This window comes from Grosmannia clavigera (genome assembly GCF_000143105.1).
Source record: "Grosmannia clavigera kw1407 unplaced genomic scaffold GCSC_140, whole genome shotgun sequence".
Classification (NCBI taxonomy): domain Eukaryota; kingdom Fungi; phylum Ascomycota; class Sordariomycetes; order Ophiostomatales; family Ophiostomataceae; genus Leptographium; species Leptographium clavigerum.
Window position 1 is genome coordinate 649,943 of NW_014040801.1, and position 26,661 is coordinate 676,603.

The window sequence follows — 26,661 nt, forward strand, 5'->3', positions numbered from 1 at the left end:
CCTTTCGCTCTAGCGCTTTCATACAGAGTCCGTTTTACGGTGTTATCATTGCGACAAGTCACTGGAAAACAAGGGGATAGAGTATGCACATATTTGTTGCCGTTTAAGCTTTACTTTGGAGATTTGCTCTGCCAACGAGCCACTCAGAGAAAGCAGCAGGAGCAGCATCAAGCATCAAGAAGCAGCAGCACAAAGCAGCAGCACAAAGCAGAAGCACGAAGCAACGCCTCACACTGCCCTCTTCTCGCCGTCCTCGGTCGGCGCAAAAGAAGACACAGACTCCGTCTCCATCAGGCGATCGCGGTCCATCTCAAGACTCTCCTTTTCCCGATTCTTCTTCTTAATCGAGAACCACGACCCGGACGTCTTCAGCTTGCTCTCGGCCTTCTCGCGCGACTTGGTCGGCCCCAGCGACGGACAGGGACTGCCGCCCGTCACGCTCTCGGGTCCCAGCACGCTGCCGCCGCGACCGGACACAGACCCGGCTCGGTCCAGCTCGTCGTTGACGTCCTCAAAGTCGCCAAAGCTCGACCGGCTCGCCGACGTGTTCTTCTCCGAGTTGGTCATGCTACCAGGACCCTTGGACGGTCGCATCCGCCGCGAGAAGCTCAGCTTGCTCGTGCTCTCCTTCTTGAACAACTTGAGCAGCGTGTGCTCGCTGCTGTCCTTGGACGACGACAGCACCGCCACGCTGTTCGGCTCCGACGCCGTGTTCGAGATCGTGTAGTCGAGCGACTCCCGCGACTCCGACACCGACGTCTGTGTCCGCAGCGAGTGGCCGTCGCGTGAGAGCCGTTTGCTCGGCTGCGTTTCCTCGATCGCCAGGCTCGGCGTCTCCGGTGCCGCCGTCTCGTCTCGATCCCTGTCCTTGTCGCGGCTTCTAGTCTTGTCCTTGACTTTGTCCTTGCCCCGTTCGCTCTTCGTTCGGAAGATGCTGGCCATGAATGTCGGCGCGGCCGGGTTGAGAGCCTTTCCCAGCGAAGACGCCTTCTTGTCCGCTGCCGGCGGCCGACTTCCAATCACGCCAACCTGGCTCGGGGACGTCTCCGGATTGAGCAGCTCTTCCTCGTCCAGGATCTCGTCTTCGGCCGAGGCTAGATTGGTCTTGAGCGCCGAGGGCGAGCCGTGAATCGACGGCCGTCGTGACGGGTTCCTGCTGGGCCATGCCGTCTCGCTGGGCCACAGCCGGGACGACTTGCTGAGACTGCCACCTCCACCCTCCAGTCCTGGCGGGCCCCAGATCGAGCCGCTGTCTGTCGAGGGACGTGGCATGTCCGTTGACGCCACCGAAGCAGGCCGTGGGCTGCTTGCGTCTCGATCTGCAAAGATGCTGCTGTTTGTGCGAGATGCAAACGGAAAGAGACTCCGGGCCGAAAAGCCGGGCTTGATCATGCCCGCGCCCGCTGAGAACTGACTGTCCATGATCTCCGGCCCGGCCGAGTTGCGGTTGAAGACGCTCCAAGATGACAGGCTGATGCGCCGGCTCTTGTTTCCGAGCTCGGCATCCTCGCCCTGCCTAGGGAACGACTGGCTCTGTCCGTGCTTAAGAGACCCGAGAGCCGGGCCATCGCCGTCCAGGGCTCTGGCACCACGCGAGCGAGGGAACGTGAATATGCCGAATCTTGGGTGGGCCGGAGCTTGGCCGTGCACCGCTGGCATCGTAGGTGACGGAAGCCTCCCCGACTGAGGCGGCCGTCCGTCAGTAGAATCGACACCGTAGACGGAGAACGGGAGATGCTGGGACGAGTCTCGGGGGCTGGACAGAATGCTCATGGATCGGCTCGATGACGCTGGTGACTGAGGATCGTTGGTGTTTGTCGAAATCACGTTGTCGTTGCTGCTGCCGTTGCTGCTGCTGTTGCCGTTGGCCAGGTCGCTGCCGTTGTTGTTGCCGCTGCCATCATGACTTCCAAGCGGGTCTGGGGACTCCGTGTGCACCGGCACAAAGGGACCCATCCGGTGGACTAGGTCTGCCGGGTCTGAGGCATCGTCGTCGGCAAAGATATTGGACGGCAAAAGAGATGTGGCAGACGGACTCAACGGTGCGCCGGCTGTCAAGGCCCTGAACCCGCTTTCGTCCATCATCAGATGGTGCTCCGTGGCCAGGCCCATGTACGGACCCGTCAGAAATCCGGACTGTGTGGAGGGTCGCGAGGCACTGATGTACGGCGATGCTGTCGATGTGATCGGCCCGTTCAGATCGGCCAAGGTGTATGCCTGTGGCGGAGACGAGATGGCAACACTCGAGATCGAGTTGCTCGCACGGCTGCGGTGCTTTAGCTGGGCCTGAGACATGCTGTCAAAGTCGAAGCCGGGCGGCACATTCGTGGAAGCCCCCAGGGTAGCAGCAGGCCCTGCCGGGTTAAAGGGGCTATACGGCCCGACGTAGTTGTGAGGGATCTGCTGCATCTGCGCCGAGAGGATGCTGATATGGCCGTCGAGCCCCTGCTGGCGCCTGGTTTCGTGCAGGAGCCTATTTCTATACTCCAGCTCGCTGCGCTGCCATTCCTTGTGCAGCTCGGAGAGGCTTGCACGCCACGCCACGCCGTCTCCGTTGTTGGTCTGGTTGTCCCTGTCGTCCTCCAGCTCCTTGACTCGCTGCCGCTTCTCCTTCAGCTCGGCCTCCAGGCGCGAACACTCGGCCTGCGCCTCGGCAGTGCTCTCCCGCAGCTCCGTCGTCTTCTTCTGCTGTTCCTCCTCCAGCTCGGCCCGCTGCTCGTTGTATTTGGCCTGATCCCGCCGCATTTCCTGGATGCCCTTGTCCCACTTTGCAATGTTATCGCGAAGCCGCTGTAGCTCGGCAACCTTCTCTTTGAGCTTCTTTTCTTTTTGCGCGCGCCGCTGGAGAGCTGCTCGCATGGCACGCTCGGTCGAACCCTGTTCCCGCTTGAGCTTTTCGGTCTGCTCTTCTTTTCGCTTATGCTCCTTTCGTTTCGCTCGTTTCTGGGCCTCATATTCGGACATGAGCTTTTTCGAGTCCTCCTCCTCCTTCGCCATCAAAGCTGTTATCTCCTCCGTCTCTTTGCGAAGATTCAGATACTTCTGGTTTAGCTCGGCCATTTGGGCCTCCGTCAGCTTCGTCTCCTCGTTGCTTCCTGGTCCTGCCACAGACATGGCCGACTGTTGGTCCAGGCTGGCCGTCGATGGTGAATGCCTCCTGTTGACCGTATTGCGCCGGGAAGAGTGATTGATCCCCGCCGACAGATTTCCGTCCCGTGTGAGGCCTTGTGCTGTGTCCTGTGGGAGAGGCTGGGCAATGCCAAATGTGGACGTCACAAACTGCTTTGCCGACCCGTTTTCGTCGCCCCCTGCGGCATCCGACTGCCGCGACGGCGTATCATTGTCAGAGAAGTCGGTCGGCAAGCGCGCAGTGCCGAGTCGAGGCTGGCCGTTCGAGGCAAAAGTGCGAAGCCGCAGAACCCGACTGCCGGCCTGGAAGTTGTTGGAGCCGACGGCGATGATGCGCACGTTGTAGAAGTGGTTTGCCTTGAGCCCAGACACGGTAATGAGGTTATCACGACTCGTCGTTGATTCTCCGACTGTTTCCAATCACCGTTAGCAACCAACAGGACCGAACACCAGACTTGTTCAGAATGGCTCGGGAACCTTTCCAGATGATTACTACGCACCATTGACGCCGTTGACCTGGATAACATACTTCTCCACCGGCCGGTTAGGAGGAGGGTGTGTCCAGGTAATGGTTGCTTTGTCAGAGCCAATCGCCGTTAGAGAGACATCAGGTGGAACCGGCACTTCGACGCCCAGGATGTCAATCAGCTCGGGCACCGGCTTCCATAGCGTTTGAAGGGCTCGACGCGCCAGCCTGAAGAAGAAGCTCGGGTTAGTTGCCTGGCAGTCGAGTAGCGAGCATAGGGCAGGAGGGGCACCGTGCCTGCACGCGTGCAGCAAGAGGCGCCGCGAGAGAGAAGACGCCGCACAGGACGGAAGAGGCGGGGAAGGACAGCACGAACCAGACCACGGCTGCACCGCTAACGAGCATATTCGCATGTGTCAGAGTGAGGCCGTCGAGGCGCCAATCGTCGATGAGGGTGATGGACAGTCGGTAGAGGGCATTGAAGACGTCGGAAGCGCGGTCGGGAGCCAAGGAGAGGCCGAGGAGCACGAGCACGAGGACAGACAGCAGGTTGAGGTGGGTGACCTTAGGATCAGCAGCCCAGATGACGAGCACGGCAAAGCAGAGGACCAGCGAAGAGACCAGCGGCGGAATCGTCCACGTAACCCATAACATATCGTGGCGAGCAGCTGCGAGTCGGGGGCGGCAGAGCTGAAAACATGGGTCAAGACGCACAGAGCGACGAAAGAAAACCAGACGAGAGACAGCCGAGGAGAGGAGAAAATATGATGCCCAAGGGAAAGGATCGAAGTCCTGCCAAGCAGGTTGGCGGTAGCGGCCGCGAATGGGAGATCAGCTAAGGGTATGGCGTGGGTGTAGACGGAAGAGAGGAGAGAGAGGGGGGAGAAAGAGGACGAAGAGGAGGCAGCAGGATTCGCAGCGGCGAGAAGACGAAAAAGACGCCAGAAAAAAGAGGGTTAAAAAAAGGATCGTCTCCACGGCAAAAAGATGCACCTCGCCCAAGTCAGGCACACATGAGAAAGGGTGAAAGGAGAGTTGAGAAAAAAAAAAAAAAAAAAAAAAAAGTAGCCCCTGCTAGCTTTAACAGATCAACTACTCCGTATAGCAGAAGATGCATCTGTTTCCAAAGGCAAAAAGAGAGGCTGCTTTTGGGGCTGGAGAGGGGGGGGGCGGTTTGGCGTGTGGGTACGGAGTACAGAGTGGGTAGCTTCGGCCACGGCGGTCTTTTTCCAGTGGGCGAGGTAGTGGCCTAGAGGGGCGCTGACTAAAAAATGACTTGGGGGGGGAAATGAACCGACCTTCCGCCGTATTATCTCACTTCGTTACGTCGTAGTGCTACGACACATCAAGAGTGAGAGCTAGTGAAAAGAAGCTTTTTTCCCTTCTCCTACTTGTACGAGCTGGCGGGTGTGGCTTGCACCTCTGGAAGGATCCTGCCAGCAGTCAAAACGATGGGGCACAGGGACACGTCGCAAGAGAGGCGACAAAGTATCTTACGGAGTACGCAGGCATGCGGTGCCAAACAGCGCTAACAAGTGATTGCCAGCGGCTGGCGGGTTTCTATTATAGGGCCATCTCGGCGGGGAACGGGCTATCTGCAGGACGACTGCCTTTTTGCCGAGACAGATCATTGTCGCGTCTAGGTCTCTTCCTCTGTTTGATTATATTCTGGCGGCCTTGGCTGCTCCATTTCCCATGAGCTCGGTCGCCACCGCGACTGCGGTTCAAATGCCGTAGCGCTAATTACCCAACATGAGGAGCGAGCCGAGAAAAAGTGCCCTAGTCCGCAAGTAGAAGCGACAGGTTAAGATTGCCTGCTGCATCTTCTGACGGAACGTGGCATCGGGCGCGACTCTGACGAAAGTCGGCAACAGCTGCCCACCCGGAAGGCGTGAGATAGGAAAAAAACATGCGAATCAATCACACGGGGGGACAAACACACACCATCTGACGACGAAACGACTATACGGCCGTCGACCGTGGTCACAAGCGAATAAATATTGCATATCTGCGTTCGTGGGGCGCTAACACATGCAGCACGAGGGTCAAAACAGAATAAGCGACGGAAGATCGGAGGAAAAATAAATGATCGACATGCACGTCTTGCCCGCTTTTTTCTTTATCTTAGCAGTGCTACATACGAAACTGGTGTCTGGCCGAGGACATCGAGGCATGGACACAGCGTCGTCCTAGCCAGATTCTTACTAGCAGCCCACAGGTAAGGCCAGCCAGCCAAGCCGGCAGGCTATGGCCTTGAGTAAGATATGTATCTTGTATCGTGTTACCACCCTAGACACGTCGCAGACACGAATATTCAATTGGCACCCGCCCGGCAAGTAGCCATCGGCCAGTCGGCGTCGTTTGCATCTTACACCTACACGTCGAAAAAGGCCGCAGTTCCGTCTTCTGGTGCGGGGGCGTAGTAAGATGCGATGTCAGCCGCGATCGCCTAGTTCCGCTCATGGCAGCTTTACCCGAGCCGCAAATATGGTAGCACAAGCACCTGAGCACCCTGCTGGAAAGAGAGTCTGGGCGTACGCACGGCAAAAACAAAAGCGTCTGTCAAAAGCCGTGTTTTCATTTCCTACTATTGCGCCTATAGAACGTGCTCGAGACCCTTATTGCAGAGCGGCAGTCGGCAGCGTGGCCACCTTGTCCTTGTACAGCTTTTCGGCACCGGCCCACACGGGATCAGCGCGCCAGTTGTTCAGCGTCAGCAGGTAGGGCAGCAGGTCGTGGCTGAAGGTGTCGGAAGCCTCGCGCGGCAGCAGGCTGGGCAAGTGGTCGATGGAGATGACGGAGAGAGGGGGGCCGGACGAAAGGCCCTCGACGGCGACGGTGGGCTTGTCAAAGGTGGTGGTGATGGTGTAGATGGGCACGGGTGTCAGCGGGTTGGTGGAGTCGGCTGAGACGTCGCAGACGACCGATAGCTGGCGACCTGGCTGCTGCAGCGACTCCAGGCTGACAAAGGGCGGGATCTTGGAGCTGAGGTAGATGCAGTTGACAAAGATATCGCTCTGGGCCACCTCCGCAAAGGGGCCGCCCGCCTTGGTCTCGGCCATGTCCCACTTGAGCACCTTGTCGGCCGGGATGCCGGCCTTGAGACACATGTCGACGGCGCCGCTGCCACAGCGGCCGAGAGCTCCGATGACAATCACCTGCGGCACCTTACCGCCAGACGCCGCCTGGCCGGCTGCGTACGCCTTCTTCACATCAGTCACCAGCGCATCCTCGTTCGGGTAGCTCTCGACGGCCGGGAACGGCTCGTCCGCGCTATGCGTCAGCTGCCAAGCCCACAGCTCAATCGCCAGAGCGGCACCGCTGGAGATGTCAGTTCACCAGATCAGAACAGCAGCAGACAGAAAAACTTACGCAAAGCCGGCCCAGTAGCCGAATGCAGCCACCCGGCGGCCATTCACACTGAGGAACTCCAGGTCCAGCAGTGTACCATTGCCTCGGGCATATCTCGCCAGCACTGTGTCCCAGTTGGCCTGGCCCTTGTAGCAGTCTGTAAATGCTTAGTCAGCAGACACACGTTGCTCGTCGTCGCAGGATGACTCACGGGCAAACTGCACGTGGGTGTGCTTCAGAGGGACTGTGGCTGTGTCAGCAGCGGTTCGGAACGTGTGCTAGGGCCCCGCCATGCTTACAGTCCTTCTCCTCGAGTTCCTTGAGGCCAACAATGATCTCCTCCTTGGGCGCGTCAACCCAGCTGCCCTCGGGGATCAGCGTGGCGCCGACGGCCTCGAACTCGGCATCCTCAAAGATGCGGCCCGGACTGCGCTCGACCTTGACGGTGAAGCCGGCGTCGATCAGCGCCTTGGTAGTGGTGGGGGTCAGCGCCGAGCGGTGCTCGAGGTGCTTCGTCTCTGACCGCAGCAGAAGAGTGGTTCCAGACATTGTGAGATTGATGGCAGGTGGCAGCAATTGGAAAGTGGAAAGAGATGCAGTGCGTCTTGGAATGAGGTGCAGGCCCGATGAGAGCTATCAGACGAGAGGCGGTTGACTCATTGAAATTCACCGCCCGGCAAAATATTTTATTTTCTTCCCTTTCTTGAAAGCTTTTTAAGACGAATGCGAATCGCACTGTAAGAGTAGGTTCGCACTACAGGCACATAAACAGCCCACACACCGGCTTAGAGCAGTCAGAGCTACAACATGCAATACCAAAACAAAAGAGGAAATGAGAAAGCTTTGTTTCTCATAGAGTATACAATGAGACTGGGATTGCTGAAGCTACACGTTGTTGTTGATACAGTGCGATTAGCAATACTCTTTTTTCATTACCCCCCATCGCCGGTATCGCAGTAATATGCTGCCGGGCGAATGCCTGCCCTGCTTGCCCTGCACCCAACGTTCTGACACTAGAAAAAGACATTGGCCAATAAACTGCCCTGCATTGTACACTCGCAGCTGTCGCCGTGTTGAAATGTGAATGTCTACCGCACCGACCAGAGCAGATGACAGGAACAAACCCCCCACTTGTAGGGGTCTGCCGGAAGTGAGCAGGTGGGAGAACGACCCCGCGGTGCAGGGATGCGGGAACGTGCGTGGTAGCAATAAAGCAGGAGGTGAGAATTATATTATTTGCCGGAGTGATCCCGTACATTACGGGAACAGGAGGTGCGGCTTGCTCCTTTATTACAGGTGCACGAACACGTGAGATGCACTGTGCTGCCGGGATGGACAGCCGGGCAGTCGTTACTGGTCCCATTCCAGGCGTCGGCCGTCAGACATGGCAACGACACCTTCTTGTTGGGGCGGCCAAACCGCGCCATCAGCCTGCTACTCTGGCAGTCCGGGCAGCCGCGGCCGGCTCAGCTGCCTGGACGAACACCAGTCAGCAGAGATGTTGCGCAGTGCGGAGAACGAACTGCCTGGCGTGTGGGGGCTTTTTGTTGGGCCTGGTCCAGTATGTCCTGCTGCAGGCAGGCAACAGGTGTGTTTCTGGAGCTCCGTCAGATTATTAGCCAGCCCATTCCCCCCGTTCACATGCCCAACCAAACCACGCTCCACTCACATCCTTGGCTTCGACTCCTCTCAACATCTCGTATCCAACAGCTCGTTTGCGCATCGTCCACTGTCTGCCCCTAAATCTATTTCTCTATATTGTCTTCATCTCTCCTGTCATACTTGCTCTCTGCTCTCGACTCGACGCTGTGTCCTTTTTTGCTTGTTCTTCTTGCCATTGGCCCTGCTAGCTAGACAACGAGAGCTTCTTCTGTCAACTGTGTTCTTCTGACCATCAACGCGTGAACCCTCAACCTCGGCTCGGCCGCTCTCAGATCCATCTCCGCACCAACTCGCCGGTGGCGTTGCCTGGCTAGTATTGCTTGCCTCTGTGCTTTCCTCCGGCTTTCCGGCGCCTTGTGTGCCTGCCTTTCGTTTCTTCCTCGATTTGCACCTCCCACCGCCTGCCTCGACTGTCTCGACCGCTGCTTTCGCCGTCAATATGCAGTACGTGCGCAACCTCAGCGACTCTGTGTCAACGGCATGGAACTCGATCAACCCGGCCACACTTAGCGGCGCCATTGATGTCATCGTCGTCGAGCAGGAGGATGGCTCGCTCATGTGCTCCCCCTTTCACGTCCGCTTCGGCAAGTTCTCGCTGCTGCGCCCATACGAGAAGAAGGTCGAGTTCAAGGTCAACGGCGCTCGCCAGGATTATTCCATGAAGCTGGGCGAGGGCGGCGAGGCCTTCTTCGTCTTTGAGACCACCGACAACATCCCCCAAAGCATGCAGACTTCGCCCATATCTTCGCCCGTCAGCAGTCCCTCGCTCAGCCCCCAAGCTAGCCTAGGCCTGGGCTCGGCACAGCTTCAGGAGCCCGAGCTTCTGGCCCTCGACTCTGCCGGGGCTGGCGTCAAGTCGCGTTCGTCGAGCCACTCGCTGCGGTCGCCTCCCACGGTCATTCCCACCATATTGGCCGCTTCGGCACAGCAGAGAAACGGTGAGTTTTATGTTGTGCGTCTTGTGTTTTGCGTTTCGCGCCTTGCATAGACTCTGACGTCTTCTCGCATAGGCCTGCTCACCCCCCTCTCTGCATCGCCCGAAACGTATGCCGGCAACCTCAAGGCGGGCGACTGGTCGGCATGGTCGCAGCGGGCTCATAGCGACGACGTGCTCCCCAAGACGCTCCACCAACCCTCCGACACACAGGCAGACTCGGCCGACGGCGATGCCACTAGCACAAGACGGTCTGAGCGGTCGCGCAGCCCGCCGCCGCTCGCGCCACCCGAGGCTCTGGAGCGCGCGCTGACCCTGTCGCGGGAGCTGTCGTCTGTGAACATCCCCAGCCGCGTGACCGACTCGGGCGACCTCATGCTCGACTTGACCAGCTTCAAGGGCAGCGAGGAGGACGCGCTGCGCGCCGAGATCCTCGCGCGCCGCGTGCTCTCCAACGAGCTTCAGGGCAACTACGACGTCGGCGCCCTCTTCGGTATGGACGAGCAGGGCAACCTGTGGATCTACAGCAGCGAGGAGGCCAAGGAGGCGGCCATGAAGCGCGTAATGGAGTCGTCGATGGGTGGCGGTGCTGGTGGTGGCAACGGCTCTTCTGGGCCCCTTGACGCCGTGTCGGACCCGGGCTACCAGAGCGACGACAGCTCTGGGTCGGTGCCAGGCATTCCGAAGCATCGGCGCACCGAGTCGGACGTCGGCGGCATGGCGGACCGGAACACGCCGCCGTCGTCTCCCGGCCTCGTCTCGGCGGTCGGGGACCCGAACCGGAACTACGCCAAGACGCTGCGGCTGACTAGCGATCAGCTCAAGGCCTTGGACCTGCAGCCGGGCGAGAACACGATGAGCTTCACGGTCAACCGGGCGACCTGCTCGGCCTACATGTATCTGTGGAAGAACGACGTGCCGGTGGTGATCTCGGACATTGACGGCACCATCACCAAGTCGGACGCGCTCGGCCACGTGTTGAACATGATCGGGCGCGATTGGACTCACGCCGGTGTGGCCAAGCTGTACAGCGACATCGTGGCGAACGGCTACAACATCATGTATCTGACGAGTCGGTCAGTCGGCCAGGCCGACTCTACACGGACATATCTGCACGGCATTTTGCAGGGGGGCTACCGCCTGCCACGTGGGCCGACGATCCTGTCGCCCGACCGAACGATGGCGGCGCTGCGCCGTGAGATCTACCTGCGCAAGCCAGAGGTGTTCAAGATGGCGACGCTGCGGGATATCCGAAACCTGTATGGCAGCAACTCGCACCCGTTCTATGCCGGCTTTGGCAACCGGCTCACGGACCAGATCTCATACCGCACGGTGGACGTGCCGCGCAATCGAATCTTCACGATCAATGCGAATGCCGAGGTGTCGCTCGATCTGTTGAGCCTGAACCAGCTGAAGCTCACGTACGTCAACATCACGGAGGTGGTGGACCACTACTTCCCGCCCGTCAGCACGCTGGTCAAGGGCGGAGGCGAAGACTACACGGACTTCCGCTACTGGCGCGATGCGCCGCTGGAGCTGGACGACTTCTCTGCCAGCGAATCGGGCGACGACGATATTCGCGGTCGGCGAACCACTGCCACCCACAGCCACAGTCGTTATGAAGTGGAGGAGGAGGAGGAGGAGGACGAAGAGATGGACGAGGAGGACGACCTAGATGACGAAGAAGCCGGAGAAGGGATGGGCGATAGCTACATCTCTCGAAACTCGATGGATGAGTACGGTGAGGGCAGCATCCTCAGCGGCGAGTACGACAACGACGGACACATGATGGACTCAATGATTGCGGAAGAGCATGACGGTAGAGGTGCAGACGAAGAAGAGGATGTCTATGAGGACGAAGAGGAGGGGGGCGAGGACGAGGTTGAGGAGGTACAATCTGAAGAAGAGGCTGAAGAAGTGGTCACAGAAGAGGTCGGAGAAGGAGACGCCGAAGGAGACGTTGAAGGAGACGTCGAGAGTGAGGACGTGACTGAAAAGGCTGACAACAATAGCGAGGAAGTGGAAGACGCAGCTCCAGTGACACTTGCGGGGACAGAGGAGGTGAACTTAGCCGACAGTACACCGGCCAATGGCAGAGTATCCGAGGCATCCCAGGTGTCTGAGGCGACCACAACGACGGAGGATGTGGGCGCCGAGCTGATCACAGGCATCGAGAAGCTGTCAGTCGAGGTAGTGCCGGCGAAGGAAGACGAGAGTGCAGGGGCGATGTAGATACCAACAAGGACGAGGGAACGTCAGCAGCGCGGCCAGTCCAGGGCCAGCAAGCTGCTGCTGCTGCTTCATAGCAAGGCGTTTTGCGTGGATTGTCATCGTTCTTTTTTGCGGGATTTCAAAGATATCACTAGGCAATGCATCCGGCTTTTTGGGCGTCTTTTGGATTAACGGGTCTTTCAACTTTCTTTTAGAGCTCTTCAGGTATCTCATCTCGGTTCAGCTCTCCGTTTCTTCGGTGCCTTGACCGACCGTCTCAACCGGATAGTAGTAAATCATACAGGATTGTACAGAAAATAGGGATATATGTGGCTAGACTGGTTGTGTCCTCTGTCATTGTTCCACCTCCTACTCCATCCCCATGTCCTCGTCTTCCATCATGCCGTCATCGGCAAATACATCGCCAATGGTGCCACCCTCGACGCCGTCGCCACCGACGTCATCGTCATCTGCGCCATCGGCATCGCCCATGGTAACGTCTCCGTCGCCGTTTGGCCGCTTCTTGCTAGCAGCAGCGCCATGGGTGCCGTCTTCTGTGTCGTCGCCTCTGGTGCCGAGCAAGACGTGGTCGTGGTCGCCCGGTCCCAGTTCTTCCTCATCGTCCTCGTCGTTCTCGTCTTCAGCATCAGCAGCGCCGGCAGCCCAGGCGTCCCGGAGGCCCCAGGCGACGCCCGAGAGGACGAAGCGTTCACTGGGCAGACGGGCGCCCCATTCGACGGCGCCAACACGTGGCAGGGCGACGCGATTGCGCTCACGGGCGAGCTCGAGCAGCCATTCCTTGGAGGGTCCACCGCCAGCAGCCGGACCACCGGGGCCGCCACGAAACTGAAAGGCGAGGCGGCTGGCGATAGCGAGCTGGACGGCGTTGGCACTAACGGCAGCGTCGCCAGCCGGCGGCACGGAAGCGGTGGCGCCACTATTGGCACTGGGCCGGGCTCCGGCGTGTGTCGTGTAGGGGTCAGCGCTGAGATGCAGGGCATCCGACAGGATGGCCGACGTGTGGCGGTAGGCAAAGTCGAGCAGCAGCTGCGGCACGCGTGTCTCGTACGAGGTGACACCCTGGGCCGTCAGCAGCAGCTCCATCGTGCGGACGTCACGCGGCTTCACCGACGGCTGTTGTTGTTGTTGTTGTTGTTGCTGTTGCTGTTGCTGTTGAGCGGCTGCAGCAGCGGCGGCTGCTGCCTGAAACGACTGTGATGCGGATGTCTGCGAGGCCGGTGCCTGGCTCTGTGACGGCTGGACCACCATGGACTGTGATGGCGTCTGGGCCCGGTCTGGCTGCTGTGACTGTGACGATGATGGCGGCAGCACAGAGCCGCCGTTGGTGGTCGCTGTTGGCGACACGCCGTTCGTCTGGAAGGAGGAGGCAGCTACGGTTGCCATGATGTGGGCGGGAGGGTGAGCAGCCGGTCAGATTAGGCCGAATCAGTTCTGACCGGGTCGAGCGAGACACGCCTGCAGCTGGGGACAAGCCGCCTCGCAGAAGATTGTCGACGGGATGGCGATGCCGCAGGTCGTCTCTCGAGTTGGCGACGTGAAGATGTGATCAGAAGCACGTCAGGGATGTAGCAACAGTCTCCAGAAGCGTCGAGCGGAATTGTTCAATCACCGTATCGGGCCGGGGCACGGTTGGCGATGAGCGACGTCGATAAGAAAAGGCGGTGGGAGCTGTGGTCAGTCGACGTGGATGTGCGTCGCATTTGGTCGTCGATCAAGATGATGCTAAAGTAGAGCAGCACAGATACAAAGTACGAGCACCTAAAAGGCGTTCAAGCCACAGAAAAAAGGGTGGCGCGTCTCAGCCTCGACGGGTTTGTGACGGACGGGGAAGGAGCCAATCAGGACGCTGCTGAACAGACATGAACATCCGATAGCGCTTGCCCCGCGGGCGATTGCTGGAAGATAGTGAGCGGTTGCCCGTAGGGGGGGAAGTCACTACTTAGTTAGTCGTTGCCAGAAAAGGCAAATCCCAGGTATGACTCGAAACTGTAAAATTTTTCCCAGCAGTGTTCACGTTTGTGAGTCTCCCATCGATCTCGACCAGTCTTCTCTCTCGTGCCAGGACGTACGAGCACACCTTTCAGCAACCAATCCGCACCCAATCGACGGCAATGGAGTCGACGCTGCCGTTGCCGTTTGTGGTCAGCGTACCAGCCGGCCTGGACGGCCTGAAGGACGGCCTGACGGCGGCTGAGATTGGCTGTCTGGGCACGATCTTTGTCGAGGCCACGGCAGCCAACCTAGAGCAGCTGCAGGGTCTGTTGGCAGAGCGGGGCGCGGATCTGGTGCCGTTTGTGGACGGCACGGAGCTGGCATCTGCAGACGAGGCCGTGTCGTTGCTGAACAACGGAGCGCGGCGGGTGTTTGTTGGGCCGGAGCAGCTGGCCGAGCTGACGGGCTACGGAAGCCGGGTGGCGGCAGCAGTGTCCGGTCGAGACGCCGACGTGGTGGCAGCAGCAGCAACGGCAGCAGTAGCAGCCGAGCAGGGACTGCTGGTAACGGATTTTGACAGCGCGAGTGCAGCAGCTCTGGAGGCAGCGCTGAAGATTACGACAACGACGACGACGACGACAAAGCCACTGGTGCTGGTGCGGGCGTCGGCAGCATGGTCAGCAGACGTGGCAGGGTTTGTGGCGCTGGCGGCCAAGGCGGGAGCGACACCGATCCTGCTGTCGACGGCGCTGACGACGGCCAAAGCGGCGACAGTGCCAGACGGCCCAGACGGCAAGGTGTCGGTGGCCCGACTGCTGGCAGCAGTGTGGCATTCGGACCGGGCAGACCAGCTGGTGCCGACAGTGGTGACGGACGAGTCGGGAGCGGCGCTGGGACTCGTGTACAGCAGCGAGGCGAGCGTGGCCGAGGCGCTGCGCACGCAGACGGGCGTGTATCAGAGCCGAAAGCGCGGGCTCTGGCACAAGGGCGCGTCATCAGGCGATACGCAGACGCTGCTGCGGGTCGGGCTCGACTGCGACGGCGACGCGCTGCGGTTTGTGGTGCGGCAGCAGGGCCGTGGCTTCTGCCACCTGGACCAGTTCGGCTGCTTCGGCGGCCTCAGCGGCGTCGCCCGGCTGGACCAGACACTGCGGGCGCGCCGTGCGAACGCGCCGGCTGGCTCCTACACGGCCCGGCTCTTTGGCGACGACAAGCTGCTGCGGGCCAAGATCATGGAGGAGGCTGAGGAGCTCTGTGAGGCCGCGACCCCTCGCGACGTCGCTTTTGAGGCAGCCGACCTGATCTACTTTGCCATGGTCAAGGCTGTGGCTGCGGGCGTCGGCTTGGTGGATATTGCGCGCAGCCTGGATGCCAAGGGACTGAAGGTGCAGCGGCGGCCGGGCAACGCGAAGGCCAAGTGGGAGGTGAAGGAGGGGGAGAAGGAGAAGAAAGAGGATGTGGCACCAGAAATCCACGGACCTATCAAGATGCGTCGCTACGATGCATCCAAAGTGTCAGCAGCCGAGATCGAAGAGGTGCTGCGACGGCCGTCGCAAAAGTCGTCGGAGGCGATCATGCAGATCGTGAGGCCGATCATCGACGACGTGCGGCAAAACGGCGACAAGGCACTGCTGTCGTACACGCACCGATTTGAAAAGGCGACCGGGCTGACGTCGCCTGTACTGCGAGCACCCTTCCCGGCCGAGCTGATGCAACTGTCGGCAGAGACACGCGAGGCGATCGACGTGTCGTTCCGCAATATTGAAAAGTTCCACGCAGCTCAGCGCGAAGACAAACCGCTAGCGGTAGAGACGATGCCAGGAGTAGTGTGCAGTCGGTTCTCGCGGCCGATCGAACGGGTCGGGCTGTATGTTCCGGGCGGCACGGCGGTGCTGCCGAGTACGGCACTGATGCTGGGCGTGCCAGCGATGGTGGCGGGCTGTGCCAAGATCGTGCTGGCATCGCCGCCGCGATCAGACGGCACGGTGACGCCAGAGATTGTGTACGTGGCCCACAAGGTGGGCGCCGAGAGCATCGTGCTGGCCGGCGGGGCCCAGGCGGTGGCAGCGATGGCCTACGGCACTGAGAGCGTCAGCAAAGTCGACAAGATCCTCGGGCCGGGCAACCAGTTTGTCACGGCAGCCAAGATGCACGTCAGCAACGACACGAACGCGGGCGTGGGCATCGACATGCCGGCCGGTCCGTCCGAGGTGTTGGTGGTGGCCGACAGCGAGGCCAATCCGGCCTTTGTGGCCTCGGACCTACTCTCGCAGGCAGAACACGGCGTCGACAGCCAGGTGGTGCTGTTGGCCGTCGACCTGACCGAGGCCCAGCTGGCGGCCATCGAGGACGAGCTGGCGCGCCAGGCAGAGGTCCTGCCGCGTGTCGACATTGTGCGCGGTGCCATTGCCCACTCGGTCACTGTGCAGGTGGCCAGCGTTGCCGAGGCCATGCGCGTGAGCAACGCATATGCACCCGAGCACCTGATCCTGCAGGTGCGCAACCCCGAGGCCGTCCTGGACGACGTGCGCAATGCCGGCAGCGTCTTTGTCGGGCCATGGACGCCGGAAAGCGTGGGCGACTACTCAGCCGGCGTGAACCACAGTTTGCGTGAGTTTCTTCTTTCTTCTGTCTTCTGCTTTCTTCCTTGTCTTCCACTAACCTGTCAGCTACCTATGGCTTCGCCAAGCAGTATTCGGGTGTCAATCTCGGCTCCTTTGTCAAACACATCACCAGCTCCAACCTGACGGTCGAGGGCCTGCGCAACGTCGGCTCAGCCGTCATGCAGCTGGCCAAGGTTGAGGAGCTCGAGGCCCACCGCAGGGCCGTCAGCATCCGGCTGGCCAGCCTGGACAAGTGAGGCCGTGGGAGGAAGAGGCATGCATCGTGCAGTCATTATCAAATCAAATATGTTCAATCATCCCGCGAGGGCTTGCATCGTTACATCGTGAACCGGCTCTAGATCATCTCACTGCCACGTCTCCTTCATCTTCCCACAGAGATCGCACATCCACCACTGTCGCTCCCTAACACGGCCGCAGAACGAGCACATCCACTCGGGCGCCGGCATCACCACGGAATAGTCTGCTGCCGACGAAGAGGACCCGCGCACAGACCCGCCCGACGTCGACGGCGTGAATGCCACCTTCTTCGGTGTCTTGCGCGTCTGGACGACCGGCCGGCCGACTGCTGCAGCCACCGCCTCAACCGATGGTCGTGGCGGTGTCGGTGGCGGCCGCTCGTCATTGGCTGGCAAGACTGAAGGGGCTGAATATGGCCGCTGCATCCCGCAAACATCACAGCACAAGAAGCTCCCGGGATTGTGCAGCGTGCATTGGCGACACGTCCAGCCAGGACTGGAATGTCTGTCTCTGTCTCTGTCTTTGATGCCTCTCCCCTCGACCACGTCCCCGACCACAATCACCTCTGGCCAGGACCGCCCGCTGCCGCTGCCCTCGGGACGGACAGCCGTTGGGGCGAGGTAGCGTGGGCCCAGTCGTTGCCGCTCGTCCTCCTGCACGAGTTCCCACAGCGCCTGCGCAATGGCCGCATCGTTGGCTGCCTCCTCCTCGGCCGCCGTGCGGAAGCCGTTGCGTGCCGCCTGTTCCTCCAAGGCGCGGCGTGCCTGGTCGTCGTAGCCAGCCGTGGCACAGGAGGAGGACAGGGAGGAGGGGGATGACGAAGACGGCCGACTCGGCTTTTGTTTTGGCCCGCGAGCTGCCGCAGCTTCGGCAACCACGCGCCGAATGTCGGTGCCAGGGTGTGGCCTCGTTCCACCCAGACGGTGGCCTCCACTGCTGCCATGGCCATCATGGCTATTATGGCCTCCATGGCCACTATGACTGCGCTCTTTCTGTTGTTGTCGTCGCTCAGCAGCGATGCGGGCCAGCCGGCGAGCCTCGTCCATGGGCCTGATGCGGGCGTTGTGGTGCCCGTTTCTGCCACCACCACCACCACTTCCCAAACGACGCCCTTCAGACAGGAAGCCCTCGCCGGTGTAGCCCTTGAGGGTCAGGGCCATGTGCTCGTCGCGCAGCTGGTTCCAGAGCGCGTGGAAGGTGGCGTCGTGCGGCCCGTGGACGATGTGGGCGAGCTCGTGCAGCATAGTGTCGGCGACCTGCTCGAGCGGGAGGAAGACCGAGCGGTCGCCGGGGTAGCGCAGACGGACCAGGATCTTCTGGCCCTTGTTGACGTTGAGTCCGAGCAGATTGGGCTGATCGGGATAGAACTCGGCGAGCTCGCCGACGGTCCAACGGCGCGCACGCATGAGCGGCTTGACGAGCGAAGCCACGCGGCGAAGCATCTGGAGTGCATCGGTGGCCCGGGGAAAGTCCCGGAGATGGGAGTAGGAGAGGACGCGGGGATCGTGTTCAGGCATGGTGGGGGAGGGTGGGGGGATGAGATGAGACGAGAGGAGACGAGAGTAGACGAGAGGAGACGACAGGAGACGACAAGAGAGAAGATCAAGAAATAAGACGGCACGGAACAGAAGCCAGTCTCAGAAAAATAAATCCTCAGAAATTTTCTAGAAGGTCGTAAGCTGCATCTCGTAAGCAGAAGCGCAGGAGACTGTCAAAAGCCAATTTATAATGACCAAGAAAAGCACAAGGAATACAAGAGGCAAGACAGAGACAAGTGAGGCGTGGCCGCACCAGTCCACGTCACCCGTAGGAGCCTCTTGGGTCTATGTGCTCTGGCCGAGATGCAGAGGCGAGGCAGCGAACCGATAGGACAGAAGTCACGGGAGTAGAGACGGAGCACCGGTTACGCGTCCAATGGCAGCGGTGGCGGCTTTTCCGGTTCCACGCCAATGGCTGCGGCTATTGGCGGTCGCCGGCTTTGTCAGCGTGAGGGGCGAGTCTCTGAGATGGGAGCACAGGAAGCTACGAACGAAAGGATGGATCGAAGCAAAAGGGGAAAGAGAGGAAATTGCCAGTCCAACCAGTCTGAGTTCTAAGTACAGGAATGAACTTGAGACACGTTGTAGACCGTAGCTGGGAGATGACAGCCAGAGTCAGGTCCGGCAGGCTGGCACTCACTGTTCACGGCTCCAGGCACAGCAATGCCAGATCTTTTCTTTGAGACGCAAAAACCAGGCCCGCCAGCAGACAGCGACATGGGTCGCACCTTCCCCGATCCTCCCTGCCTGCATTATCCTGTCATCACCGATATGCTTCCCCGAGACCCCAAAAGCCTTGGTCTGTCGATCCATATGCAGCAGATCGATCGCTCGGTCAACCGCCTTCCCTCTAGATGAGATGCCCGTCGGCGCTGGTGCGATCTCTGTCTGGGCATACGCTTGCGGAGTCTGCGAGAGGGGAACGACGGAACGGAGAAAGATCGCACATCCGACAATCACGGCAAGTCTGACTTGTATCTGTTCATCATGACCACCAGTCGTTCACGCGAACCGGCCAAAGATGGCCTGCCAAGACAGCCGCGCAGGAGCACCTGCCACCACCACGGCGCATCTGGTCGACCGTCTTCCAACCCGGCCGTCACTCTGCTCGCTAACACAAGCACCGGACCGGCCTAACGAGTCCTGCCATATCCGCCCGCGAGACCCAGACGAGATCCACCAGCTGGTCGTTGCTGCGGCACGCTTCGCCGTCGCGCTCGGCACACCATTCTGGTGCCGAAGAATGTTTAAAGGGAAAAGCTGTCTGCTGAAATGCTGAATGGGCCAGTGCCAAGCCACCAAGGCGTCTGCTATGTAACGGAAATGTGTGCGTGTGTTTTGAAATGAATCTATCCGTGATCTCTTCTCTGACTTGACCATTTGTCAGATGGCCATCCAACGAAGAGACCTCTACGTGCCCTCCTCTACTGCTGCAGAGCACAGCTCCATGCTGTGTCTGTGCTATAGTTGCAGAATGCGCTGCCAAACATGCAGGCCGGGCCGAGATTATCAGCAGCGGGGATTGAGACTCGGCCGATATAGCAGACGTGCAATCACGAACAGGACAGGAACCCATTCCACGGCTGCATCCGACTGTGCCTCTTTCCCCATCCTCTGGGAAGCTGTGTTGTTCTTTCTTTTTTCTACATCTCCAAACGTGATTGTGCCATAAGCCACGGCCCTCCTCGGCCTTCGTTCTGTTTCATCGACAGACGTCGGGAACAGACGCTCTCCAGGGGAAACCGCACTTCTCTCCTTGGCCTCTCCGCCATGACCAGCCGTGGCCCCATGTCTGGCATACACTGCTGCATGTGTGCCCGCATCCCATACGGAGTACGCATAGGAGTGGTGTTGACGACCACTGGCTACACCTTTGCCAACAAATGGGCGGGTCCTTGGCCACTTCCGGCCCGCTGATTCTAACTGTCTCTCTCTCAGGCATGACCGTTCCGCCGCTGCCACCCTCCTTCCTCCCCAATTGTCCCGCACCATATGCACGCCGCCGGCCTGCCGTGTTAGAATTATCAGAGTGCGGTTTGGCATGTCTGCTAGCCGAGGGAGGCCAAGTAACAGCAGAGGCTCGAGCGAGGGAGTGGGAGTGGGCCTGAAAACGTCAGAAACAAGGCACATTGGATGGCAGAAACTCGAGGGAGGAAATTGATATGGCTGTGGAAAATATGATTATCATAATGACAAGCAAAAGAGGGACAGAGGAAATAGAAGCAAGATGTGCCTCCTTCCAATACCACTACTCAGATAGTATTCCTTTTTTTATTATATTATATTATATTATATTTTATTCCAATTTTATATTTTACTTACTCCTTTTCTACCCTCTTATTATCGTTTTTTCTTCTTTTTCACTCACCTTCAGATCAAGCTCCAGTCTTTTCTGCTGGGCCCAGAGGCCACACCGGACACACTCGGCCAGACCCCGGTGACTTTCTTGGCTTTTTGGGGGGCCGCTCATGCAGAGCCAGTTGTGGGAATCATGGCCTGCTTTCGGTGCGCCAAGTGAGACCTGTATATATAAGTAGCCGCCACGACCGCCACGACCGCTACGACGAACCTCAAGAGGCAACCACAGGACAAATCAAACAGTGCACAACCGCCAAAAGGGCCATTAGGCAGCGTCCTGTATCCTCTGGCTTTATCAGCCCCCACGCGACAGACATAAGGCCTAAATTGCCCTTGTCGGTTGGAGCCATGTACTTCGTGTCCACTTGAGAGGTTGGGCGGAAAGACAGGACTGTAGGGTAGCAAGCTGCGCATATGTTGGCGGGCTCCAATTGGCATGCCCGCCAGAGGTGCCGTTGGGTATCCATTCCGCGACAGGACGGAAAAGGGAAAAGGAGGGGGGCCCGAAGCACACTCGTGAGCTCGAGCTGACTGTCTTGCTCTGTGCTTCTCTCGCGCGTCGACATCATGCGCTGGCACCTCACCGGCCTATGGCCTGCAGCCCATTTGGGAAATAACCACACACACACACGCGCACACTCCCTTTCTCCGCATCCAACCAGCTGCAAGCAATCAGACCGATCAGCACACCTGCCACGGCCAAGAACAAGGAGCGCCGGTCTGCCAGAAATTCAAGAGCGTTGCTGCTCCGCTGTCTTGCCATCTCCCGTTGCTGACGCAAGATAATGGTTGTTGCGGCCCGCATGCCAGCCCTTGGACCGTCGTGTTGTGTCGAACTGCGTTTGTACCGTTGCAGCAGTCACCGAGAACGGAAGCGGGACCGTGGAAACGCCAGGCCAGTTCACACCGAATCTCTCCTCGCACAGGTGCCGATTTGTGCTGTGGCGAATCATAAGCGAATAATAAGCAGGCTGGTCCGCTGTGGCTGAACTCGCAGTGCCTTTGCGGCTGGTGCTCTTGCAGGCGGAGTGAGAGAAGAGACAACATGCCATGTTCGTATGTAGGCAGGCTGATAGATACCATTACCAACTTGCAGCACGGAGCTCGTACTTGTTGCCTGTGGCTAGTAAGATACAAAGGAGCTGTCGTAGTATGCATGCACATCCAGACAATTTCGGGTGAAATACTAAACAGCAGCTTCCCAGGCTCCCTGCATGTAACCGCTGTGCAGTTCTACCTGTACTCGCAGAGCCGTATCACTCGACCCAATAGGCCTAGCCGGGCTTGCCGCCCACAAACCAGATTGCCTTTGGAGGGGAGTCCATAAGGAACAGAAGCGAACAGACCGTAAACAATACTCTGTGGTATTGTGCATGCACGCTCCCAGGTCAATTTCCCACCTCGCGCACCCTCCGAGGTGGATCTTGATCTAGATGTCTCCATAGTCCACGAGCAATCCGCTAGCCACTTGGCAGACGCTGTCTTGCCTGGTAGTGTACGACGTAAAATACCTCATGCATCGGACACAGAGCCACGGCGACAATACCATGTACGACTACTATGTAGAAGCAGGCATCAAAGCTAGCCTTAACGGTGCAATGAGTGGGATGGCGGGCGTCAGATGCGATGGCCACTGGCGGGCTAATCCGAAAGCACCAGCACCGTCGCAAGAGCAAAACACATGGCACTCCGACAGTCTATCGTGCTCGAAGCCCAAGCCCGAACAGCGTAAGGCCTCGAATGCATGACTGCAAGTACATCATACACACGAACTGCATCGGCGAATCTGAATACGTCCACTGAACGATTCGGCTAGGCGACGCTCTCCGGCGTGTTGGCGGCCGGCTGCTGATCTCGACGCATACTATGTAGAGCTCACGATGTGTTTCGGTAGTCCTAAAAAGGAAACAATAGTCAACTTAAAAAAGCGAGAACAAAGCGTTGCTTATTTTATCTTTGTATTGCGAAACGGGACCCCTACTCCGTACTGTTCAGTACACAATTTCGTAAGTCGCCCGGCCCAATAATATCAAGGCTGAGAAAGCAACGGCGGGTGGAGCGGTAGGCGGGCCTGCAAAAAGGCAAGCAGGGGGTAGGAGGGGGTGCTGTCTGCAGGTCATTGCGTCTGGCCGGCCAAAGGAAGTCGGGAGGGAAATGCAAATTAATCCTCGTAAAGAAAAATGTGACAGATCTGATTGAGGGGTCGAGCAAGGAAGAAAATAAGAACACGCAGACACGGAAGCCATTCTAGTCAGCAGGAATGAGCAACAGCCACGAGTGCAGAGCAGTCGTGCATGGAAAGACGGCAGGATGGAAGGGCTGTGGCCCGGTCAGCCAAGGTGGCATCTCTAGACTGAGGAACAGGTCGTGGTCGTAAGATTGCGTTCAGCGGGCCTCCTCCTCCACTTGTCGACCCATATACGAGTAGGGCAAAACAGCCGGGACAACGGAATCCTCGCTGTGCTTCACACGATTAGCAAGCAAGCTGGGGGGACGGCGGAAGCCAGCAGAAGGCAGCCCACTATGGCCCATGGGCATGCAAAACGATGGAGACGCGTTCCTCTCCAGTCAAATTATTGTGCTATCAACTCGACCGTTTAGGCTCGTCGCCAACAGGCCGGCCGAAGATCGACAATAACGGGAGTCTTTGATTGGTGGACAAAGCAAGGATTAGAGAGCGGGCGGGCCTGCAGTAGCGATCACATAGCGTTGTAGAAGGTGGTGCGGGACAAGGTGAATATTGTGCGGGAGGAGATATCACCGACGTGGACACGACGCCATCTGGAGAATCGCCTGCAAGTAAGAGTGAAGCCGCGAGATGGATCAACACAAAGAGTAAATAATCCGTACAGCGTCTCGTACAATGGCGAGAAACTAGTTAGCAGGGGAGGTATATTATGGTACGCTGTTTGTACTATGTAGGTTTCCAGTCGCTCCTGCCTGATGTGTCCTCGCCGAGCGTGTCGTAGTGTTCAGCACCTTCCTCCTTAACCTCAAGACACCACACATGTGATTACGAACTTCCAGATATATGTCATAGATTCCATTATCGACGAGAAAAGATGCTCGTGCTTTTGTATCTTAGTAGGAAAGAACAAGGGTGCACAGTTGTAGCTCGGGGATTGTCGTTTTAGACAAGCCGAGGTAGGTGGGACGATCCTGGTCGCGTCGAGTAAGTGTATCTTTACATGTGCATAAAGCTGCCTCGAGGCAGCACAACCCAATGTACTCTGTATACGAAGTACTCGTACGAAATTCTCTCGTATATCCTTCATCTTTCACTAGGGACAATCACGACATCGTCTCGGGCCTAGCGCTAGCTCGTTGTCATTGGCCACGGCCGCTAGGCGTATCCCGTACAACAAACCGCGCCATGTTTGCCAGATTGGCCTGTTGCTATTGGGACGAACAACCTGGGGATTCGGCTGCGATTCTATTCGCAATGCAACCGGCCAAACATCCCGCGGGCTGCTGTTGCTACTGCTGCGGGGAGAAACAGCCGCCGGTCGGGCACGAGCAGAGGCAATAACACGAGAGCTGTTGCACGGTGTATCGTCGCAACAGCGCGCGACAGAGCAGGCCGGTACATCAACGCAGTCGGTAACCGCGTGTTTGGGCGTCCGCATCTACCTCACGGCACGAGGGTGCGTATCGGGCTCTGGGGAATCCACGAGGACATCGTACGCGTACGCAACACCAACAGGCCATTGCCGGCCCTGGTGCTCTCTGCCGTCCGACCTTCTGGAACACCATAGCCCGTGACACGAGTGGCAAACAAATAACGGTTGAAGGCCTGCTGCGAAGCGGTTTCTCATGGCACCCCTCTCGGCTTGCGCAGTCCGTCCTATGTGAGCCCTCACCTTGTCTCGGCCGGTTTCTGTGTTAGGCAATACAGACACGCTCGAGCGTGACCTGGCGGCTTGCAAGACCCCTGTCAGAAGGGGCAAGCGGCAAAAATCGGAGTGGAGCGTCGAGCGTTTGCGGTTTGCAAGGTGTGATGAGGCTGGCGGCATGTCCCGGCGAGGCAGCCGAATCGGTGTCGGCTCAGTATTTTAGCCTTCTTCAGCGTCGATCAGCCACATCTCAGTAGATGTCAATATGAACTGAACACGAGCACGGGGTGGTGCAACCCTTTTGCCCTTCACCCGCCTCAGCTTGCATCTACCCACCCCCTCCCTCTGAACCTGGGAGAGACAATCCCGGCCGATAAGGACAGACAACCAGGTACACTAAAGGGCAAGCGGGCGGACAGACAGACGCGAGAGCGGTTCGCAAAGGGATCCGTGTTGTAACTTCAGTGGGGGCGCCATGTCTAGAAGAAAGCGTCCCCAAGAACGAGTTACGAGTTGCTGCTGCTGTCACTGCTGCCGCTGTCCGATTTGTTATTGTTGTTGTTAGGTTAGGTTAGGTTAGTGGTGGTCTGTCATATATATTGCGGTCGTGGCGAGTGGATGGCTATCTCGTTTGTGCTTGCCGACCTGCAGGTCGCGGCCTGCTAACGGAGCCACGACTGAGAATCCACTTTTGGTCGTCAAAGGAGTGCCTCCCTCCACGGGCATCACCTCTACTCGGCTCCTTGACGCCTGAACCTGTGCAGCTGGAGCGTCTACCCGCCGCATGCCCTTTCATGACCGGCCACGCATCCCGCGTAATCCTGCTACAGCATCTTCATGCCTCCGTCAATATGGCCAGCACGTCCGGTCAGGCTGCATCCCACGCTGCCTCATTATAGGATCCCCTCATTCATTCCGTGTCTTTGCCCAACCTCTGCATAATCACCCCTAATCCGGACTATGGCCGTCTTTTCAGTACAAGCTGTGTCAGCTCACGTCTCCTCCCGGTGTGTGCTCTTGATATAGCAAAAGAGGAGGTGGGAGAAGGCGGCACGGAAGAGGGTGTCAGACTAGAGGAAGAATGGCAGACGTAGAAATAACAATGTCGACCTCAAACGTATATTGTACAGAAATGTACTGGTGTCGGCTAGCAATTATCGCAGATATCATCGAAAAAACCGGGGCCATTTTAGTCTGCAGCAATGGGCTTTCTCGACCAGTTCCTTGTTTAGGCTTGGTCCCATAGGGGAATTTATCGCTTTCCCTAATTAAATCCTAGACGTCTTTGCTTACTTTCCCTTCGTTCTGGTCCTTTTTTCCTGCTTCGTCTTTTTATATGTCGTTGCACCTTGTATTCATGCCCTGGCCGCGGCTGCTGGCCCCTTTGCTCCTTCCCTCCATCCACACGTCTTCTCTTTGGCCAGCGCTCTCTTGGTTTCCGTGTCCCGCAGGCCGCGACCCGCACGCAACCCCTCCTGCACCGTTCCTTCCTCCCACACCTTTCTCCCCCGGCGTCGCTTCCCTCTGCTCCTTGAAGAAAGATGCCATTAGCTCGCACTAGCCACTGCTGCTGCAACTCCATGCAAATCTGCTGCCGCAATGGCAGCGTCGCCAGCCGCTTTCTACCTGGAACGGCCTCTGACCACCCCGTAGCTTGCAGCGGAATACTTATTCTATATCCGTAGTGTTACTCTCAGAGCAGCCGCCACCTTTCTCTCTCCTTCACCTTCATCTTCTCGCATTCCCCAATCACTTCCACAAACTCACACCCCCCCTTCATCCCCCCCCTCCACTTTCTGTAGGAGTGACTCCTATAGGCAGAAGTTTAAGCCAATAGAAAGAAGAACGGCCCCGTCTTTCGTCAAGCTGTTTGGCCTCTCACCTTCATACCTCCCATCTGACCTCTTTTCCGTTGTATGCTTCAAAAACCCCATACGACCTCGCAAAGTGGTACCATCGGGCATTAGCAACTACCGGTGTTTGTCTATAAGCTATCGTGACCGTTCGTGGGGCCTCTTGCCGCTGGCTTCCTGTAACTCTGGCCGATCGGGGTGCCACGCAAGGCCCAGAACCCAAGAACGCTCCCGACGACAGGGACGGTGTCTGGCACACCGAAGCTGACAACCCCAGATCGAGGACGGCAATGGTTCCTGTGTCGAGCCGAGGGTCTTTTCCAAAGCAGTGCTAGGCTCTATTCCTGCATGACAATCCCTCCATTTTTACCAAATCTTGGACGACGCTTTCACCCGGCAAGCTCTACCTGTTCATACGGCAGAAGAGCAGAAACGAACAGGTTCAAACGAACGAAGAGATCAGACGCATGACAAACTAGCAGAAAGTGAGCGGGATAATCGACTAAATATCA

The 26,661-nt window shown here is 58.4% G+C and overlaps 7 protein-coding genes across 7 annotated transcripts; 3 read left to right on the forward strand and 4 right to left on the reverse strand.

Annotated features, from left to right (window-relative positions):
• Positions 1–228: 228 nt before the first annotated feature.
• CMQ_374 (fibronectin type 3 domain containing protein) lies at positions 229–4,249 on the reverse strand (the record flags this gene model as incomplete). The annotated part of the gene is made up of 3 exons (XM_014317453.1): positions 229–3,539; positions 3,630–3,823; positions 3,972–4,249. 3 exons carry the CDS (start codon positions 4,247–4,249, stop codon positions 229–231), a joined length of 3,783 nt encoding a protein of 1,260 aa, XP_014172928.1.
• Positions 4,250–6,213: 1,964 nt separating this feature from the next.
• On the reverse strand, positions 6,214–7,495 carry CMQ_1150 (saccharopine dehydrogenase; the record flags this gene model as incomplete). Its single annotated transcript, XM_014318229.1, has 4 exons — positions 6,214–6,916; positions 6,968–7,103; positions 7,158–7,190; positions 7,246–7,495. 4 exons carry the CDS (start codon positions 7,493–7,495, stop codon positions 6,214–6,216), a joined length of 1,122 nt encoding a protein of 373 aa, XP_014173704.1.
• A 1,552-nt stretch (positions 7,496–9,047) lies between these two features.
• CMQ_528 (nuclear elongation and deformation protein 1) lies at positions 9,048–11,774 on the forward strand (the record flags this gene model as incomplete). The annotated part of the gene is made up of 3 exons (XM_014317607.1): positions 9,048–9,546; positions 9,619–11,361; positions 11,599–11,774. 3 exons carry the CDS (start codon positions 9,048–9,050, stop codon positions 11,772–11,774), a joined length of 2,418 nt encoding a protein of 805 aa, XP_014173082.1.
• Positions 11,775–12,122: 348 nt separating this feature from the next.
• CMQ_578 (transcription initiation factor 31kd) lies at positions 12,123–13,157 on the reverse strand (the record flags this gene model as incomplete). The annotated part of the gene is made up of 1 exon (XM_014317657.1): positions 12,123–13,157. One exon carries the CDS (start codon positions 13,155–13,157, stop codon positions 12,123–12,125), a length of 1,035 nt encoding a protein of 344 aa, XP_014173132.1.
• Positions 13,158–13,885: 728 nt separating this feature from the next.
• Positions 13,886–16,566, forward strand: CMQ_1750 (histidine biosynthesis trifunctional protein; the record flags this gene model as incomplete). Its single annotated transcript, XM_014318829.1, has 3 exons — positions 13,886–15,091; positions 15,194–16,316; positions 16,376–16,566. The coding sequence occupies 3 exons, from the start codon at positions 13,886–13,888 to the stop codon at positions 16,564–16,566; spliced, it is 2,520 nt and encodes an 839-aa protein (XP_014174304.1).
• A 108-nt stretch (positions 16,567–16,674) lies between these two features.
• On the reverse strand, positions 16,675–18,084 carry CMQ_860 (zinc metallopeptidase; the record flags this gene model as incomplete). The annotated part of the gene is made up of 1 exon (XM_014317939.1): positions 16,675–18,084. The coding sequence occupies one exon, from the start codon at positions 18,082–18,084 to the stop codon at positions 16,675–16,677; it is 1,410 nt and encodes a 469-aa protein (XP_014173414.1).
• A 684-nt stretch (positions 18,085–18,768) lies between these two features.
• Positions 18,769–19,631, forward strand: CMQ_1387 (uncharacterized protein; the record flags this gene model as incomplete). The annotated part of the gene is made up of 2 exons (XM_014318466.1): positions 18,769–18,904; positions 19,600–19,631. The coding sequence occupies 2 exons, from the start codon at positions 18,769–18,771 to the stop codon at positions 19,629–19,631; spliced, it is 168 nt and encodes a 55-aa protein (XP_014173941.1).
• Between the last annotated feature and the right edge of the window lie 7,030 nt (positions 19,632–26,661).